General features: G+C 34.4%; 2 protein-coding genes across 4 annotated transcripts; both read left to right on the forward strand.

Annotated features, from left to right (window-relative positions):
- Positions 1 to 6,121, forward strand: LOC148202895 (hyperosmolality-gated Ca2+ permeable channel 2.4-like). 3 transcript variants are annotated; one of them, XM_088111017.1, is made up of 11 exons: positions 1 to 285; positions 809 to 1,134; positions 1,271 to 1,426; positions 1,586 to 1,649; positions 1,835 to 2,044; positions 2,510 to 2,701; positions 2,986 to 3,284; positions 3,388 to 3,664; positions 3,837 to 4,112; positions 5,288 to 5,521; positions 5,631 to 6,121. In XM_088111017.1, exons 2-11 carry the CDS (start codon positions 854 to 856, stop codon positions 5,784 to 5,786), a joined length of 2,145 nt encoding a protein of 714 aa, XP_087967143.1. In that variant the 5' UTR covers positions 1 to 285; positions 809 to 853; the 3' UTR covers positions 5,787 to 6,121. The 3 variants fall into 3 exon arrangements, with proteins under 3 accessions (XP_087967143.1, XP_087967142.1, XP_087967144.1); XM_088111016.1 differs by having other exon boundaries at positions 2 to 403; XM_088111018.1 differs by lacking the exon at positions 1 to 285 and having other exon boundaries at positions 997 to 1,134; positions 1,271 to 1,406.
- A 3,595-nt stretch (positions 6,122 to 9,716) lies between these two features.
- On the forward strand, positions 9,717 to 13,346 carry LOC148202896 (protein argonaute 7-like). The gene is made up of 2 exons (XM_088108170.1): positions 9,717 to 11,388; positions 11,554 to 13,346. Exons 1-2 carry the CDS (start codon positions 10,118 to 10,120, stop codon positions 13,010 to 13,012), a joined length of 2,730 nt encoding a protein of 909 aa, XP_087964296.1. The 5' UTR covers positions 9,717 to 10,117; the 3' UTR covers positions 13,013 to 13,346.
- The last annotated feature ends 5,836 nt before the right edge of the window (positions 13,347 to 19,182 follow it).

Here is a 19,182-nt window from a genome sequence, read left to right on the forward strand (position 1 = left end):
GTAAATAAACTATCAGTGAAAGTAGTTGCACAACGATAAAAGAAGATGTAATTCTCTTCCTAATTTGGTAGTTGGCATAACTGGTTCATGTTCCAAAGTTCTTCTGACACACGTACTATTTTGACGCGTATTCCCTACGACGACGTTTGAGTAATCTTTGTTCTCTTCCCACACTTTTTCTGTTCTCAACTCTTGGTTCTTCTCACTCTGTAATTCTAGTCAACGCAGCAAAACTTGCAACATAATATCAGCTATTCCTTCCAACACTCCAATATAGCCATTTGGGTAGGTTCAACTTTTGGTGTTCAGAGACTGCACCAATCATACAGTGATAAAGTCTCATACTTTGGGAGTTTCTGAATCTGGGTTTTTCATTTCAGGCTTCTCAACATCTATTTCAAGAGTATGAGCAGTTTCTTTGTTTTGATTTCATTTTCCTCTTTTGACAATTAGTATGAGTCTTACAGCATAATCAAATAATCCAGTGAAATTGTTTCTTCCTATAGTTTGTTGCATAACCCTGTTAACTTTGACTGGTGTAGCAAACCTCATATGATGTATAAAATTTTCGTTGTTTATTGCCAAGTTTACTAAGATAGCGTGGTAAACTAGTGAAATAATCAACTTGGCTTAACAGAGATTATTGAAGAAATGAAGTGATTTATCTTTAAACTTAGAAGGCCAAACCGAAACTAAGAATAAGATGAGCCAAAAGGGTATTTTAACCTCAAGCAATTTATTTACAAAGCTTGCTTCAAATCTGAAAAAAGATTTGATTATTTGTTTCCGTTGTTTGTGTTTCTTGCAGTAGCTTATACACCATTTTCTTGATTTCTGAGATTTCCTTGGAAACATGATCGTGTCTGCACTGTTGACATCTGTTGGCATCAACACGGCTTTGTGTGTGCTGTTCTTCACACTGTATTCTATATTGAGGAAACAACCAAGCAATTATGAAGTTTATGTGCCACGCTTGCTGGATGAAGGAATATCGAAGAGGAGGAGTCGTTTCAACTTAGAAAGACTGATTCCTTCTGCAGGTTGGGTTGCAAAAGCATGGAGGCTTTCTGAGGAGGAACTGTTATCATTATCAGGGTTAGATGGTGTTGTGTTTATGCGCATGATAACCTTCAGGTACATTCACCTTCATGATTAGTAAACTTGTGTGTCACCCCTTTCCATATTTCAACTCTTCCAAAGCAAAGCAACAGAAGCATCTGAATAAAACCTCTTAAATTGTGAACTGACTTCTCATGTTTCTTGTGTGCAGTTTGAAAATGTTTACCTTTGCTGGGATGATTGGGATGCTAGTGATTCTTCCAGTTAATTGTTGGGGAAATCAGCTAAAAGATATTGATGTTGTGGACTTTGTCAGCAACTCCTTGGATGTGTTCACCATATCAAATGTAAACAGTGGCTCTCATTGGTGAATACTAACTCAAGAATTTTTGTTTTTCCAATTAGCTTGCTTTAGAGAGCTTTACCTAAGACTTGGGAGTGCTTTTTTTCCAACATTGGTGTATTGTTACCGATTCATTATGGATTGAACTGTATCAGAATGTTATTCTTTATGATTTTGTTTCAGGCTGTGGGTCCACTTCAGTGCTGTATATATTGTCAGTGGCTTCATTTGCATGCTACTCTTTTTTGTAAGAACACAAACTCTTAGCTTTTGGCAATATTTTGTAACTGCTTAAGCAATCTGAATAGTTTTATGCATTGTGCTTCATACTTAATACAAGGCTTTTTCTTTCTTTTTAATTTTCTTCATTAATTGAAGTGTACAAGTAGATACAACTCACACATGACAATATATCTGTCTTTCTGTTGTCAGGAATATAAATACATATCGTCTAAAAGAATTTCTTACTTTTATTCTTCCGAACCTCAGCCTCATCACTTCACCATTTTAGTTCACAGCATTCCCACTTCCTCTTCTAGCAGCATCAGTTTCAGTGTTGAGAGATTCTTTAGTGAGCTTTATCCTTCTACATATCTGTCGCATGTGGTTGTTCCTCGAACGGGTAAAATCCATAGCCTCGTGGTAAGAATCATGTTTGATTTTAGTTTCCTTTCTTGTTAATTGATTTTCACCTCTATATTTTATTTTTTGTTGGAAACTTCTTTTTTAGTCTTTTAAAGGTGTGCATTAAGCATTAAGATGTATGTGTATCCTTCCCTTATAGTTGACAAAGAAATCAAATTAGAGCTATGAGTGAATCACAAAAGGATGATAGAAACAATTTAGGATTGCTTGGAAGAATAAAAGAAATCAAAGTATCTAGTTTGAATGTTTAGAACAGTTAATTAGTTATGATAGAAGGAAGGATAGTTACTTGGAAGAACAAAAGCAATACAAAGTAATATATTTAGACAGTTAGAACATATAATTAGAACATGGCTTCTATGTTGTTGATCAGATTAGGTGTTTTGGTATTCTATTTATTTGTGTTTTCACTTTTGTGATTTATACAACTGATATCTCTATCTTTCCACTGCTTTAATCAAGAGTGAGGCCAAAAAATTGTACAAAAGAGTTACTCAATTACGATCAGATCCCAGTCGGCAGAAGCGTATGAATCGTGGTATTTCTGGAATTTTTGGGCAGAAAACCAATGTTATAGAGGAATATCAAAAGAAATTAGAGGACATTGAGGAGAGTGTCAGATTGAAGCAATCAGAGGCTTCATTGGCAGGAGAAGTATGTGGTAATCTTTCAATCTTTTTTCCAAAAGAAACAATTTAAAAGGATCTGTTGAGCTTTTGGTGCTGAACCTCGACTGAGCCTTGAAAATATACTGATTTTGATGTACTGACATCAGTGTATTTGAAAGACTCAGTAGAGGGTCATCACTAAAAACTGAACAGAGAATCTGGACTCATTTAAAAGTAATCTCTTAATGTTTTAAATCTAACTATTTAAAATTTTCTTGTGTAAAAGTGCATGCTACATCCACTAATATCTGTTGTTGTTGAATATTGAAGGAGGCTCGAGCTGCCTTTGTGTTCTTCAGGTCTCGTTTGGGTGCTGCAACTGCATTTCATATAAAGCAATCAGTGAATCCCACCCAGTGGATTACAGAATTTGCTCCAGAACCTCGTGATGTGTATTGGCCTTTCTTCTCTGAATCATTCATGCGTCGATGGATTTCTAAGTTGGTGGTTGTAGTTGTGTGTACTCTTTTCACTATTTCATTCCTTTTACCTGTAGTATTCGTACAGGGACTTACCAACCTTAATGAATTGGAAATTTTGTTTCCCTTCTTGACAAGTCTTCTCTCCATGTAAGTTACTTTCGTTTATTAACATGATAACTTTTGTTTTGTCATTTGATGTTTTATTTCCTAATGCAAAAAGTTACTGAAGCTTTTGTGAATCTGCTTTCAGAAAATTTTTCAGTCAAATAGTGACAGGATACCTCCCCAGTCTTATTCTTCAGTTGTTTCTGAAAGTGGTGCCTCCGGCCATGAAATTCCTTTCCTCCATTCAAGGATACATCTCACACAGTGATATAGAAATGAGTGCATCTAGAAAAGTGCTGTGGTTCACAGTATGGAATGTCTTTTTTGCATCTGTATTTTCTGGCTCAATTCTATCCATGCTGCAAGCCATCCTTGATCCTAAGAACATTCCTGGGAAGCTGGCAGTTGCAGTTCCAGCACAGGTTAAAATAAAAGTATTTAATGGCTAACACATGTGCAAAATTGTCCTCCCAAAACTGATTAAGAACAAAACTGTTTATACTATCTATCACTTTGATCTAAGCAACAAAGTTACAATAATATAACAAAGTTATTTCTATATTTCTGATGTGGTTGATTTTGGTTTGACTGTAGGCATCATTTTTTATTACCTATGTTGTCACCCAAGGATGGACAAGTGTGTCTTCAGAACTGTTCCGTGTAATTCCTTTTCTTTTGTGTCGGATAACAAGGCTTTTCACAAGTCCAGACGACGATGAATTTGAAGTTCCATCTATTCCATACCACAAGGATATTCCGAGGGTCCTCTTTTTTGGACTTCTTGGTATTACATATTTTTTCCTTGCTCCATTAATTTTGCCATTCCTCTTGGCCTACTTTTGTCTTGCATACATCATCTATCGAAACCAGGTTAGCATTTCTTTCGATGTTTTTTTTCTGATATATGTTAGAAGACTATTTTATTTACAAACATTTCTAATTTTTCATAATTATAATTATCTTCTGTTTGTGGTACCAAAGTTGCTAAAAGTTAAGTATGACAACGGGTCGTCGGACACATATAGACTCTACTCGTTATCCAATCCTGTAATAAAAAAAATATATCCGTTAACCGTTTAGATAACTCTTGGGATACCTGTTTAAAAATATTCGTGAATATTTTAAAACCATGAATACTCGCATATATTTAAATAAAGATATTTTATAAATTTTTAAAATAAAATTAAAAAAAATATAATATATGAGTATATTTTAAAAAATATATTTTATAAATTTTTAGAATAAAATCTAAATAAAATTACTAAAAAAATATATAAATTAAATTTAATTAAATATAAATTAAAATTTAATTTTAATTAAATTTAGTCTAATAAAATATAAATTTATTTAAATTTTAATAATAAAATATAAATTAAATTATAATCTTAAATTTTTTTGGATAATAGATATACGCGGGTACAGGTAATATAATATTGCAACCGATTTATCCGAAGATACCAATGGATTTTTTACGTGGATACGTAAGGACATTGATATTTATGCCATATCTAGGTATATAAAGTAAGTAAATTTAGCACCAAGTAAAATGATAACGTTAATCATACTTCTAATGCAAAAGGCTTTTAGATGAGGAGGCATCTTTGAGATCATTGATTTGTGTCTATGAAAGTAAATCTGATGTTGGTTAATTTTGTCCATTATTGAAAATTTGTTCGGGAGGAGTTCTGAACTTAGGAAGGTCGATGTTGCTGAGAAATATTTTTCTGTAAAACAATGGAACTAAGTAGATACTTGAAAGTGTTGAGATCATAGTAGTTGATAAATGGTTTTATTAAGAAGAAATTAAGCTGATTTTCCAATTAAGAAAGTTCTGCATAGTATTTATTGATACATTGCTAATAGTTGAGCAGCGGTTTGGTTTCCCAGATTCTTGCCAAATAATCGAGAAAACTATAGGATCGGTGAAGTTTGGTTATATAGCCTTTATAATTCTGTAGAAGTTTTGCCAATGTTAATTTTATTCATGAAATAGTGAGAAATTTCTGATATAACTCAGTCTGATGCTCTTCCATTATATTATGCAGTTCATAAATGTATATGCACCAAAGTACGATACAGCTGGGAAATTTTGGCCCATTATACACAATTCAATGATATTTTCTCTGGTACTCATGCAAATTATTGCAGTGGGAATCTTTGCATTGAAAAAGCTTTCTATGGCCTCAACTCTGACAATGCCTCTACCAATCCTCACACTTCTTTTCAACGAGTACTGCCGAAAACGATTTCTTCCCATATTTGTTGCATATTCTGCAGAGGTACATTTCTCCACTATCCATCCAACCCTTATAATTTCTGAAACAATAGAGGGTTATTGCATGGTTCATCCATTGTCATTCTGATTCTGATTTTGGTTTATGTTTGCAGAGCTTAATAAAGAAGGATAGGCAAGACCAAAATGGTGCTACAATGACACAGTTTTATGAGAATTTGGTGAATGCTTACAAAGATCCTGCATTGCTTCCACTCCAATACTTACCAAACTATGACGACCTTCGCACTCCCCTTATACCTCAGGCTTAATGCTAAGGCACAAGGGTTCAATATTAGTACTGTTGTGGTGGTTCTCTCCACTATACGATGAAAAATATTCACATTTCATAATCAAAAGGTGTTTGTATATTCTTGTTTGTGCAAATAGAGAAGTCTTGAATTCCAAAGGAGTGGCCAATTTTTACCACTGTCATAGATGAAGAGCCTAAAACTTACCTATACCATTGTTTGTATATATTTGTTCTAAACAAAATATGTCATAGCCAAAGAGAATGCTTATTGCTTGATTGCCACATTTAGAGTAAGTGACACTGAAGTTGGTGCTTATTTGAGCTGAATAATATAAATTGTTTAGATTTTTTTTATCTTATTCTTGCTTAATCAATAACTTTCTATTGGTTGTTATCTTAATTTTTTCTGTTGTAAATTTGGTTGAAGTTGAATTGTCACGTCTTGTATGTGTAAACCAGTTTGTTTCTCTTGGTTGTTTAGTTAAGAATAATTCTCAAAAGGTTGAAAGAAATCTTCTGCATTTGACATGGTTTTTTTAAAAGGCTTTTTGGACACAATCTCTGAAAATAAATAAATGAATATTTTTTAAGTTTAAATTTATATTATTTCCATAAATATAAATTAAAATTGCTCTTTGGCTATAACTATGAGATTGTTAAGGTTTGTAGATAGTTTGACTACTCCAGATTGTATGATGATTGAGGATAATTTTTCTTATCTTTAGAGATGTTTTCATTTGATATGATTTGAATTTTTATTTCTAAAACAGGGTTGAACAAAAACAAGGCAGAAAAAAAAATGGAAAACACAATCACTGACAATTTTAATTGATTAAAATAGAAAGAAATTTGAATGCATGCCTTTTTTAATTGATTATATCGTGTTTTCAATTAATTAAAATTATTGAAATTTTCCTTTTTAAGTATTTTCAAAACAATAAAATTAATTAATTAACATAACATAAATGATGCATCTTCATACGAAAATGAGTTTAAGATTTAATTTGCCTCAAATTACTTCATCAAGATCATTTAAACCATTGCACATACATGAATCCAAGCCTAATGACTAATCTAAATATATACAGAACACGAAAATCACAATATGTTTGACTAAGATGTTAGACTGAGAGACTAACTGAAATGCAATGAACTAATAGAATAAATTACCAAAAATTTTCATATTAAGTGATTTCGTAACAATGGAATTAATTATGTATCATCATACAAAAATGAGTTTAAGATCTAATTTACCTCATATTGTTTCATCTAAATCATTTAAAACACTGCACAAGCATGAATACAATGACTAATCTAAATCTATACAGAAAATGAAAACCGTAACATGTTTAACCAAGAGAACCTCAAATTAAATGAAACATGATTATAACTTGACTAACAAAAACTAATTATATCTAAAATCATCCATTATGGAAAAGGACAGGATACCGACACAGAGATAGATTAAATTAAAAAAATAAGATAAGAACAAGGTATCTATATATATAATTAAATTGTGCTTTATAGATAATTTAATATTTAATTAATTATTACTAAATTTAACATATTTAATTAATTATTACTGTTCATCCTTTGCATTTTCTATCTGGTTTTGTACACTTTTTATCTCCTCTGCAAACGATGTTTTGTCCATATTTTTGTGCGGTTTCTTCATTTCTCTTACTAGTAGCTTCACTTAGCTTACTAACTTGTTATTAGCTATTTTCTTATAGGATTTCTGCAATTACAAAAAATTTAGAATATAATTCATAGAGTACTCTGATTATCATTAGTATTTATGTAAGCATGTTTGTTTTGTAAAAGCTGTAACCGAGTATGTGAGAGATGTCCAAGGCGAGCGTGCCATAGATTGGGATGTTGAACAGAACAGATAACAGGAGAAAAGTTATTGTCAGTGTTACATGTAGAGTAATCAAAGAAATATAAGCCATGGTGATGTTTAATCAGACCAATATTCTCTTGTGTCTGTATGTCCTGTATAATGCAACCAGAAGGAGAAAAGATTAGTTGACATTTATGGTTAGCTATGAGTTGTGAGACCGAGATAAGGTTGAACGAAAAATCAGGGACATATAGCACATTAGATAGAGAAAGTTTACTATTAAGTTGAATTGTTCCCTTATAATGGGCATGTATGATTTTGCCATTAGGTAAGCATATAGGAATAGGTTTAATCTTTTGATAAGCAGTAAAAAATTTTAAAGATATACAAACGTGATCAGTAGCACCAGAGTCGAGAAGCCAGATATTACAAGATTGCATTTGGAAAATTGAAACAATATTACCTAGAGTATTGTGTGTAGAAACAGTGCCAACTTGGTTGATGTGCGCATTGGAGGTGGACTGTTTAAACAACGTAGCAAGAATTTGGTATTGTTGGGGAGTAAGTTGGACGGTTTCAGGAGAGGAGCACTCTTGACCCATGCTTTTCAATTGAGTGTCAGCATCAGTGGATGAAATGGTATTGTGAACCTGACTGGGTTTGAGGGAGAATTTTTGACCGGGTGGATAACCGTGTTTCTTGAAACATACGTCTATGGTATGACCATTTTTGTGGCAATAAGTGCAGATCTTGCGAGGATTGGTAGTGTTGGTTTTAAACGATTTGTGTTCTTGGTTGGGGAAGCCATATTTTTTGAAACAGGTATTTTCTTGGTGACCAGTTTTGTTGCAATAATTGCAAGTAATGGGGGTGGGTGCAGACGTTGAAGAAGTGTTGATAGTGGCAGTAATGTGTTCATGCATTATTTGGCGTTCTTGTTGAAGAACAAGGGAAAAAATTTTTGAAATAGGAGGAATAGGATCAAGAAGAAGGATATGAGATTGTATGTTGCTATAATGATCATTCAAACCTCGTAGGAGTTGCATGGCACGGTCTTCATTTTTACGTTGAGAAATGATAGCAGAAACAGTGCAAGAACACTTTGGCTTACAGATACAGACAGGGTCCGGGCGGAAGCTGTCGAGTTCATCCCAAATAACCCGGAGTTTTGTGAAGAAGTCAGTGACGGAGAGTTCGCCTTGGGATAAAGTGGAGGCTTCCATTTTGAGGGTGGAGATTCTGGCAAGATCGCCTTGGGCAAAGCGGTGTTTCAGATCATTCCAAATGTCGATGGCAAGATCCATCCATATGATACTTTCACGAATGGACGGAGAGACCGAATGCAGAAGCCAAGAAACAACCATACTGTTGCAACGGAACCAGGCTGGAAAAGAAGCATCAGTCTTGGAGGGCCGGACGGCTGATCCAAGAATGAATTCAACCTTGTCTTTAGCAGAGAGAGCCGTGATGAATGATCGGCTCCAGGAATGATAGTTGGTGGCATTTAGAACCGGTGAGACGAGGGATATGGCAGGGTTTTCATTGGGGTGGAGGTAAAGGTACGAAGGTGTGGGGTCTTGAGAAGCCATGAAAGGAAAAAAAAAACAAGAAGAAGAAAAAATCAATGTGCAGCAGCAGAAAGAACATCTGATACCATCATAGAGTTTCTACTCAGTAAGAAAGAGAGAGACAAAAGGAAATAATAGTTTTTCATTGAACTGAGAAAAGTGCAAATACAAGCGAAAGGAGCAGTATATAAAGAGAAGGAATAAAGCAAACAACACATATGTTATCAATAATTTTTATAATTTAGATAATATCTTTCAGAATAAAAAAAATGTATTTTAGAATATACATTCTAAAATATAAAATAAAAATATATTTTAAAATGCAAAAGTTTAGATTTGAGATTTTAGAATTCATTATAGAAAATATTTTGATGAGATTGCAGTGGTGGAGCATAATGACTGCCCAGATGATTTTATTGTTGGGCCCAAAAGTAAGAGCACTCCACTCTTCATTAAAACTGTCATTCTGAATCACTCACGTAAGATACACCTGTACAACCTGTACAACCTTGTTGACTTGACCACTCATTAAAACCTTTTTCCCTCCCTCATCCCCCCCTTGCCATTCTCCTTTTCTCCCTTCATGCCTTTCTTCCTCATTCACTGTCACATGACTCTTCTTCAATCCAAATCTCATATAGATTTCCATTGATTTTCATCTTTTTTCCTCATCCAAACTATCAATCATGCTTTCCGCCTTCTCAAAACATACCATACCTTGTGAACATTCCACAACTTTTTCCAGAGCCGCCCGGTTAGAAATTCCATAGAACCCTCGTCAAACCAAACATATTGTGGCTTTCTCCTTTTTTTAAAAATCCTTCACATTTCCTACACACCTTGGCTTGATGGGAAATGGGAGAAGAAGGACGTTGTTTCCATGTTCACACTCTGGTGTGTAATTTTTGATACTCATTCAGTGCATAAATTGAAAAGAAAATGATGAACCATGTTGTTTGTTACACTGACTCAGCACGAAAGGAAGTTGAGCAGCAATCAAAGGCATCCCTGAAAGGAGATGATGGGAAGAAAGTAATTCCAGAAAGGAAGACACAGTCAGTGATTGTTGCAAGGAGGCCAGACTCCGGTGGCAGAGAAGGCACTGTCATATCTCTTCTTGCCAACCACTTTTTGGTACAATTTGATCCATCACAGAAGATATATCATTACAATGTTGAAATCTCACCCAATCCCTCCAAGGATATTGCCAGAGCAATCAAGCACAAATTGGTAAATAACAATTCTCCTGTCCTCTCAGGTGCTACTCCGGCATATGATGGCAGAAAGAATCTTTACAGTCCAGTTCAGTTCCAAAATGATAAGCTAGAATTCTACATAAGCCTTCCAGTCCCCACTTCCAAGCTTCCATCACCTTACGGAGAAATCCCTGACTTGAAAGAGAAGCATCAAAAACTTAAACTTTTCAGAATAAATATCAAGTTGGTCTCGAAAATCAATGGGAAGGAGTTGAATAACTACTTGAGCAAAGAGGGTGATGACTGGATTCCACTTCCACAGGATTATCTGCATGCTTTGGATGTAGTTCTTAGGGAGAGCCCTACTGAGAAATGCATTCCTGTTGGAAGGTCATTCTATTCGAGTTCAATGGGAAGAAGCAAAGACATCGGTGGAGGAGCTGTTGGATTGAGAGGCTTCTTTCAGAGTCTCAGACCAACACAACAAGGACTGGCTCTCAATGTGGATTTCTCGGTAACTGCTTTCCATGAGAGCATAGGAGTCATTTCATACCTGCAGAAACGTCTTGAGTTCCTTCGAGACCTTTCTCAAAGGAAGACAGCTCAATTAACTGCTGAAGAAAGGAAGGAAGTTGAGAAGGCATTGAAGAACATCAGGGTCTTTGTTTGCCATAGGGAAACTGTTCAAAGATACCGTGTCTGTGGCTTAACTGAGGAGGCTACCGAAAACCTTTGGTTTTCTGACAGAGATGGCAAGAATCTGAGGCTGCTCGATTACTTTAAAGATCACTATAACTATGACATACAATTCCGAAAATTGCCATGCTTGCAAATTAGTAGGAGTAAACCTTGTTATCTTCCTATGGAGCTTTGTGTGATCTGTGAAGGCCAGAAGTTCCTTGGAAAACTCACTGATGATCAAACGGCAAGAATACTCAAGATGGGCTGCCAAAGACCGGGAGAACGAAAAACCATTATTGAAGGAGTCATGAGAGGAAATGTTGGGCCTACCAGGTAGTTTAATTACATGTTAATATAGTACACCATGTTTTCTTGTTGAATAGATATTATTTATGGTTCTTATGTACTTTCTATGGATCCTTTGGTTGTTTATTTTGAAATATTAATAATGTTTTTTGTATTGGTTTATAATGTCTAAATATGTAATCTTTTTGGCAGTGGTGATCAGGAAAAAGAATTCAAGCTCCAAGTGTCAAGAGAAATGACAGAGTTGACTGGCAGAATTCTTTTCCCTCCCAAACTAAAGCTTGGAGATGGAGGTCATGTGAGAAACTTGACTCCTTCGCGTCATGACCGGCAATGGAACCTTCTTGATGGCCATGTCTCCGAAGGAACTACTATTGAAAGGTGGGCACTGATTAGTTTTGGGGGCACACCTGAGCAGAAGTCCAGTGTCCCCAGATTCATAAACCAGTTATCTCAAAGGTGTGAACAGTTGGGCATTTTTCTCAACAAGAACACAGTTATTAGTCCCCAGTTTGAATCAAGCCAGATTCTTAACAATGTCACCCTTTTGGAATCTAAGCTCAAGAGGATCCAGAGGACTGCCTCAAACAATCTCCAACTTCTTATTTGCATAATGGAGAGAAAACACAAAGGGTATGCAGACTTGAAACGAATTGCCGAGACCAGTGTTGGTGTTGTGAGCCAATGCTGCCTGTACCCCAATCTCAGCAAGTTGAGTTCACAATTTCTGGCTAATTTGGCCCTCAAAATTAACGCCAAAGTTGGTGGTTGCACGGTTGCTTTGTACAACTCATTGCCTTCACAGTTACCACGTCTCTTTCATATTGATGAGCCAGTGATATTCATGGGTGCAGATGTGACACATCCTCACCCTCTTGATGATTTCAGTCCATCTGTTGCTGCTGTTGTCGGTAGCATGAATTGGCCGACAGCAAACAAATACATTTCAAGAATAAGGTCTCAAACACACAGACAAGAAATCATTCAGGATCTTGGTGCAATGGTGGGGGAACTGCTCGATGATTTTTATCAGGAGGTAGAGAAACTCCCCAGCAGAATTATTTTCTTCAGAGATGGGGTCAGTGAAACTCAGTTTTACAAAGTGTTGGAAGACGAACTTCAGTCAATTAGGTGTGCATGCACAAGGTTTCCAGGTTACAAACCTTCCATTACTTTTGCAGTTGTGCAAAAGAGGCATCACACAAGGTTGTTTCCCCTTGAAACTTACCAGTCTTCAACTCAGAACCATTTTCTATATGAAAACATTCCTCCAGGGACTGTGGTTGATTCAGTGATCACTCATCCAAATGAATTTGATTTCTACCTTTGTAGCCATTGGGGTGTGAAAGGAACAAGTAGGCCAACTCACTACCATGTCTTGTGGGATGAAAACCAGTTTACTTCTGATGAACTGCAGAAACTGGTTTACAACTTGTGCTACACTTTTGTCAGGTGCACCAAGCCAATTTCTTTGGTGCCTCCAGCATACTACGCCCATTTAGCTGCCTACAGAGGCAGACTCTACCTCCAAAGATCAGAGTCCTTAGGTTTGTTCAGAAGTACATCTACACTATCCAGAGCTGCTCCTCCAAAGACAGCACCTCTTCCTAAACTTAGTGAAAACATCAAAAAGCTCATGTTCTACTGCTAGTGATAACTCTTCGCCAATGCTATTCCATTTCTAGATAGTTTATTTAAATGACATGTAATCAGTTGATATAGCATGTGCAGGATCAATGTCAGTGCTGCAGAAAAAAATTGAAGACTTGTAAGATTTGCGTTTTATCTAACTAAAAGGTTCTCCGCTCAAAGGAAAATAGTGTAGGCTGATTAGAAGGCTTTTCTGACTGTATTTTTCTGGTTTAGCTGAGACATTCAAGAGAATATTAGTATGATTTCATAATTCTTGTACAAACGGAGTTAGTTCTGAAGGTTTTAAGGATGTTTGCTATTAAACTGGTAACAAGTAAAAACCATTATATTCACCTGTGAGCAAATTATTGTGACACCAGCATGCTTATATTAATGTATTGGTTCTATTCCATGTAATATTATTTTTACAGACAAATGTTAGATGTTAATATAGTGGTATTTGTAACTAGAGACCCAAATCCATAACACATTTCTCCCTCCTTTCCACTTTTATTCCCTGTTTCCATGTATCTCATTTCAATGTTAAAATTGTATGTATTTTTTAGATGGATGCTAACAAATTGGTATGAGAATAAACATCTGATTTTCCAGAGACAAAAAATAGCTTCAACCAAAGGACAAAATAGTTGTCAGTTCCTTGTGCAATCATAATCTTCAATTTTCAGGTTTAGGTAGTTGTGCATCCAATATGTGCAACTAGCTTGTTACCCTAGCAAACGTGAACTACATATGGTACAAAAGCCAGACTAACAGCAACTATTTATATAACTATAAACATAACTTCATTTAAGCACAATAGTAAAGAAATGAAGCCAAGTCAAAGGAAACCAGAAGATAATCCTTTCTCATTGCATCCCTCACTTCTTCTGACACATTATATACAATAAGTGGCGTTGATAAAACAACTGGACCATTGTTTTGGCATGCAATGTATGCAACCATATCTCTTTTCTGTTTGAATATCTTGTTTTTCTATTACATCTCTCACTTCTTCAACAATATATACTGAAAATGTTGCTAAACACTAATTTGAACATGTAGTTAATGAAGAGGTAAGAAAAGCACAGGAAGTGGCGTAAATGAAAGAAATGGAGCATATTTTTTTTGCATGCAATGCAACCATGAGGGTGTATGTGGCAGGGTAAAGAATCCAAATCTGAAAGCAAAAGACAAGTTTATGGGTATACTAAAAATCAAAGGTGTAAAAGACTGTTGCTGGACCCACAGGGAATGGTACAGAAGCTCAGTTACAGAATCACATTGCACGGCAAATGCCAGCCAATTGTATTATCAGAGATGCAGAGAGAGAGAGAGAGAGATGAAGAAACAAAACAAAAGCCAAGAAAAGCAGGGGTTTCAAAAGGAAGTAAAGTGAGTGCTTTAAAGTTTCCCTTTTGTCCCTTTAAACTGTATAATTTATGGTTATTATATTCCTCGTTTACTTTCTCTTTCACTGTACATTCATAAAAAAGTATTACATATGCAGTCATCAAACCATCCTCCTGGATAGATAATTTCAGTCAACATTTCCTTAACACAAATCCAACATTTTTAATTTACCAAAACAAATATTCAATTACATGTCTTATCAAAATATCATTCACTATAATTTAAAATGTCATCCATCTTTTAGGTCGGTGATTTTATTGGGATTTTTTTATAAGTATAATTTGAAATCATAATAATCTAAAATCATAAAATAATGATAATTTACTTTAAAACAAGAAATATACAAGAAGGTTGAATTGCATTTCCAATAAACTTACAAAAAAAATTGTTATCGTTCGTCTAATGTCAAATTGAGTCCAAAATAATGAAAGATTTGTATAAAATAAATAACAAATTCTACAAAATGAAAACAAAGACCAAAGAATAAACTAAATAATCTTTTGTATCATGAAGATAAGCGTTTAGGTTTGCATCTTCCTATGAAAGCACGCAAACATACTTATAAAGGGGACATAATGTGGTTATGAATGGTTAGAACTACAAACAATATTCTAACTAACTAGTTAACTAGAACATATATACATGGTTATTGGTCATGAGATGGTTTACTACTCCATCATCAAACTGTTTGCTCCATAGGCATCTACACCTAGGCAATATAGATGACTCAATTTTCATGCTCCTATCTTATGACTTATTGCATTTTCCTAAGACTTTTATTTGTCTTATATTTCACTTTTAGCATGGTTTTAAAATTTATAGGGAATTTAGGATTTGAAATAGAAATAGTATAAAAATACAGCTGACAACAATATTGAATGTAATAATAAATGAACATAATTAATTTAACTCGTATTATGTGTTATTATATAATGATTATAGATTTTTATTTGGATGAGTCTGATCAATGTGACATAATTATCTTAATTAACTTTTGCTAATACGCTTTACCTTTATATTTAACTTAAACATATTTTATCTACATTATTAGTATGTTTGAGATGGTTTCGTCTTGGTAGAATATTCTTAAGTTGAGTGCATCTTATCCTGGGTGGCCGAGATGTATCTGGACAAGTACAATACAATTTGTTTGAAAAATTTAAATTTTTTTATATTAAAATGACTTATTTAGATAAAGCGAATAAAAAGAAAATTGAAATTTAAGAAATTTTGAAAGGTATTACAAGTGAACAAAGTAAAAACTTTTTAAATGCCTTAAAAATATAAGAAGTTTAAAATTTCACTCCTTTTCAGTTCTTTTATGAAGGTCGAGTCAAGCCGGCTCAGTCGAGTCAGCTTAACCAAAAGGCTTAATCAGGTTGACTTAGACTAAAGGTCGAACTAATTTGGCCTGAGTCAAAGAAAAAGTCAAGTCAACTTAAGTCAAAGGTAAGACAGGTCACTCAGACCTGGGTCGACCAAGATCGAATGTCTTGCAAGGTCGACCTAGGCCTTAGGTCTTGCCGAGTGAGCTAGGTTGAAGGTCGAGACAATTTGACTCTGGATGAGCAACATGAATCAACCTGAGCTGAAAGTTGAGACTTCGAATTGGATCAAATATCACGACGAGTAAGTCTGGATGAAGGTCGCGACGAGTCATCTTGGACCGAAGATCTTAATGTGTCGGTTCAAGTCAAAGGTCAAGACGAGTCGACTTGGATCGTAGGTCGTGACGACTAGGTCCAAATTAAAGGTCAAAACAAATTAGTCCGACCAAAAATCAAATTGAACAATTTCATGTAATGGTCAAGACTAGTTATATCGAATCTAGAATTGATACAATTTGACATAAATTGAATGTCAAGATGATTCGTCTTAATCCAACTATCAAAATGATTCGAGATGAATTCATCTGAATAAAAAAGTCAAACTAAACAAACTTAAACTCAAAGATAAAATTGAATTATCAAAATATTTTAATATAGGATTTTATTTTATAAAGAAACTTAAAATATTTTATCTAAATAAAAGAAATTAAAATTTAAAATATTTAAGAAATAAATAAAATTATATATTTTAGTTTCTTGAAATAATTTTTTTTATCTTTAATAATGTCTTACAAATTAATAAAAGATAGACCTACAAAGTCTATATACTCTGTAAAAAGTTATAAAAGATAGAATAAACCACTTCTCATGAAGATTTGGAGAGGCAATGGAGCTTACAAAGGTGGTTTGAGGTTCTCTTTCTCTGTCTTTTTTTTTTAACTCTGTCTTCTTTGTCAAGAACATCAATATTGGAGGCATTTGATTGCAAGCATTAAATGCTTACTTGACTATTTGGTGAAGAACATTTAATGTTGTACATTCAATGGTCCTCTTTCATGACAAGTGTTTATCCATATTTTTTCAAGTGTTCCACTTCTTCATAAATATAAAATAGATAACAACCAATAAGCACAGTATGTTTTTTCTTTTGTTTTACAGCTTATTGATATACTTTGATAAAGAATTTAAACTATAAGAATGAAGCAAGAAAATTGTTGTTGACTCTAAGGTACCAAAGAGTGAATAAGCAAAAAAATTACACTACCTATTGTGTAAATGAGTGAAAAATTGACCTAAACTGTTTTAATACTTTTGAAATAGAAGAAGAGAATAGAAAGAGAAGAAAAATATTAGATAGTCTGTGTGGGTGAGAGATGCTTTTCAGAAGTTCACGTCCATAGCAAGGGAAGGGACAGAAAGACTGATAAATGAATATGGTTTCTGCCACTGATAGGGACCTGTCCTTACTAAGATCCTACAACATACAACTTCACTCTCTCTTTAGGCTCCTCACCTATACTACATCTTACATTATTCATCATATATAATAAACTCATATTTGAGCTTTTCTTAGTATTTGGTTTAGAGAATGGAAATAAATGAATTTATGAGAAAATAAATGTGAAAATGAGTTTGTATATATTAAAACAAGATGGTGAAAAATTAGGAAAATGAGAGGAAAGAGTGAGATATTACATGTGTGATAGATTAAAAGAAAATGTTTTAATTAATAAAATTATAAGATTATAATTTTACTTTTACGTTTAAAATTAATTAAAATAAGATATAATTAATTTAAATTATGTTAAATTGAATTATGAGTTGTTATTTGAAATAAAAAAACGTGATTAATAAAAATTTATTTAAAATAAGGTGTGATTGTTTAGTTGAAATAAAATAAAATTTTAATTTTAATTTATGAAATTATTTAAATTTAATGGAGTCACAGCTGTGCATCCCCAGGAATCTCTACCTTCACAATGAAAAAACAGTGAATAAAAGAAATGCAATTGAGTAAATAGATATGTGTAAAAGTATTCGTTAGTGTTTTAAATTATAAAAAAAAAGTAGCATCATAATGATTTTCAAATACTTATAAATCACATGCATCTAAGATTTGTGGTCACTTTCTTTCCTACTATAGATGTGATGATTGCAGCACAGTGCTACTGTTTATAATTAATGTGTGCATTGAAGAGAATCGATCAATCGATCTTTGACATGAACTTTTTCTATGAGAAAAGCTTCTGCTTATTTTCTTTTTCTCTACAATTTATTAATACAATCCAAATAGATACATGCATATTTATGATTTGGGGTTTGTACTACTTTTTCAAATTCACTTCAAATTTTGTAAACTTTTTAGTTGATGTAATGAGTGTTATACTTGTTATTTCTGTCCCTTGCTGAAATTATTATTATTAGCAGTTTTAATATCAATATGTGATTGTTCTACCATTTTTTTTTTCATCATCTCTCAAGTTGTTTTTATATCTCTAATTTTGTTAAGATCACTATGTTTGTATTAAGTTTATTGTTTTCTCACTTTAATTGCAACTATTACAAAATTAACATAATAAAATACAAAATAAAAATATTAAAAATTTAAAATACACAAACACGTGCGTGCGTGTGTGAGAACCCTATTTTTAGGTACTTCACAAAACATACGTTAGAATGTTCAGATATGTATATGTACCAGGGAGTGCCGGGCGCCGTACGGAAGGATGCTCGAGTAGGCGGCCATCCACCCGTTTCGGTGCCCACGTCACCCAAAGGACTAAATGTCCGTCCGCCCAAGTGGATAGAACCTCTGTTTGTAAGAAAAACTTTGAAGAACTCACATGGAATTCTATCACCACAAGATAACCCCGCACTCTCTACACTCACAAAAGGTGTTCGTCAAGAAAAGGCCGAGAGACGAAACGTCTGGAAAGTATGTATGGCCACTGCGTCAAATCTGTACCAGAGTGCCGGGCGCCGTACAGAAGGACGCCCATGTAAATGGGCGTCCGCCCAGTTCAGTGGCCCGAGTCATCCAAAGGGCCAACGACCGTCCGCCTTCCCTGACATTGGAGGCTTGGAAGAGTACCTATTAAATAAATGTGAAGGATCGAATAGGGTAAGGCGGACGCCCATATCACGTGGGCGGACGCCCGTACCTTGTTAACCGGCCAAATGGCTAATCGTTGTGGCTTAGGTAAATTAATCTGGTTTGGAGGTAAGTAGAAATTAGAAGCTATTGGGCCATTTTGGGCCGTGATTAACTTTTCACTAATCCCAAGCCCATAGCAAAAACTATAAATACAGGTCCACGGTGAGTGATAGATAGGTTACATTGAATGCATATTTATTGCTATCCTTGAGAAAAGCCATTGCTCTGAAACGACTTTGGCATCGGAGAATCTTTTGCAGGTCTCCACCCCTCAGGAACAAGAGGAGAGCTAAGCCT

The sequence above is a fragment of the Vigna umbellata genome, chromosome 3 (assembly GCF_029865625.1).
Source record: "Vigna umbellata cultivar VRB3 chromosome 3, Vumbellata_1.0, whole genome shotgun sequence".
NCBI classification, from domain to species: Eukaryota; Viridiplantae; Streptophyta; class Magnoliopsida; order Fabales; family Fabaceae; genus Vigna; species Vigna umbellata.

What these genes read in the sequence shown, in the direction of transcription:
- LOC148202895 (XM_088111017.1), top strand. Translation starts at nt 854, where the DNA reads ATGATCGTGTCTGCACTGTTGACATCTGTTGGCATCAACACGGCTTTG. An exon ending in TTTGCATGCTACTCTTTTTT is followed by an intron (nt 1,650 to 1,834) that starts GTAAGAACACAA and finishes TTCTGTTGTCAG; the next exon opens with GAATATAAATACATATCGTC. An exon ending in TTGACAAGTCTTCTCTCCAT is followed by an intron (nt 3,285 to 3,387) that starts GTAAGTTACTTT and finishes ATCTGCTTTCAG; the next exon opens with AAAATTTTTCAGTCAAATAG.
- LOC148202896 (XM_088108170.1), top strand. Translation starts at nt 10,118, where the DNA reads ATGATGAACCATGTTGTTTGTTACACTGACTCAGCACGAAAGGAAGTT. An exon ending in GGAAATGTTGGGCCTACCAG is followed by an intron (nt 11,389 to 11,553) that starts GTAGTTTAATTA and finishes TCTTTTTGGCAG; the next exon opens with TGGTGATCAGGAAAAAGAAT.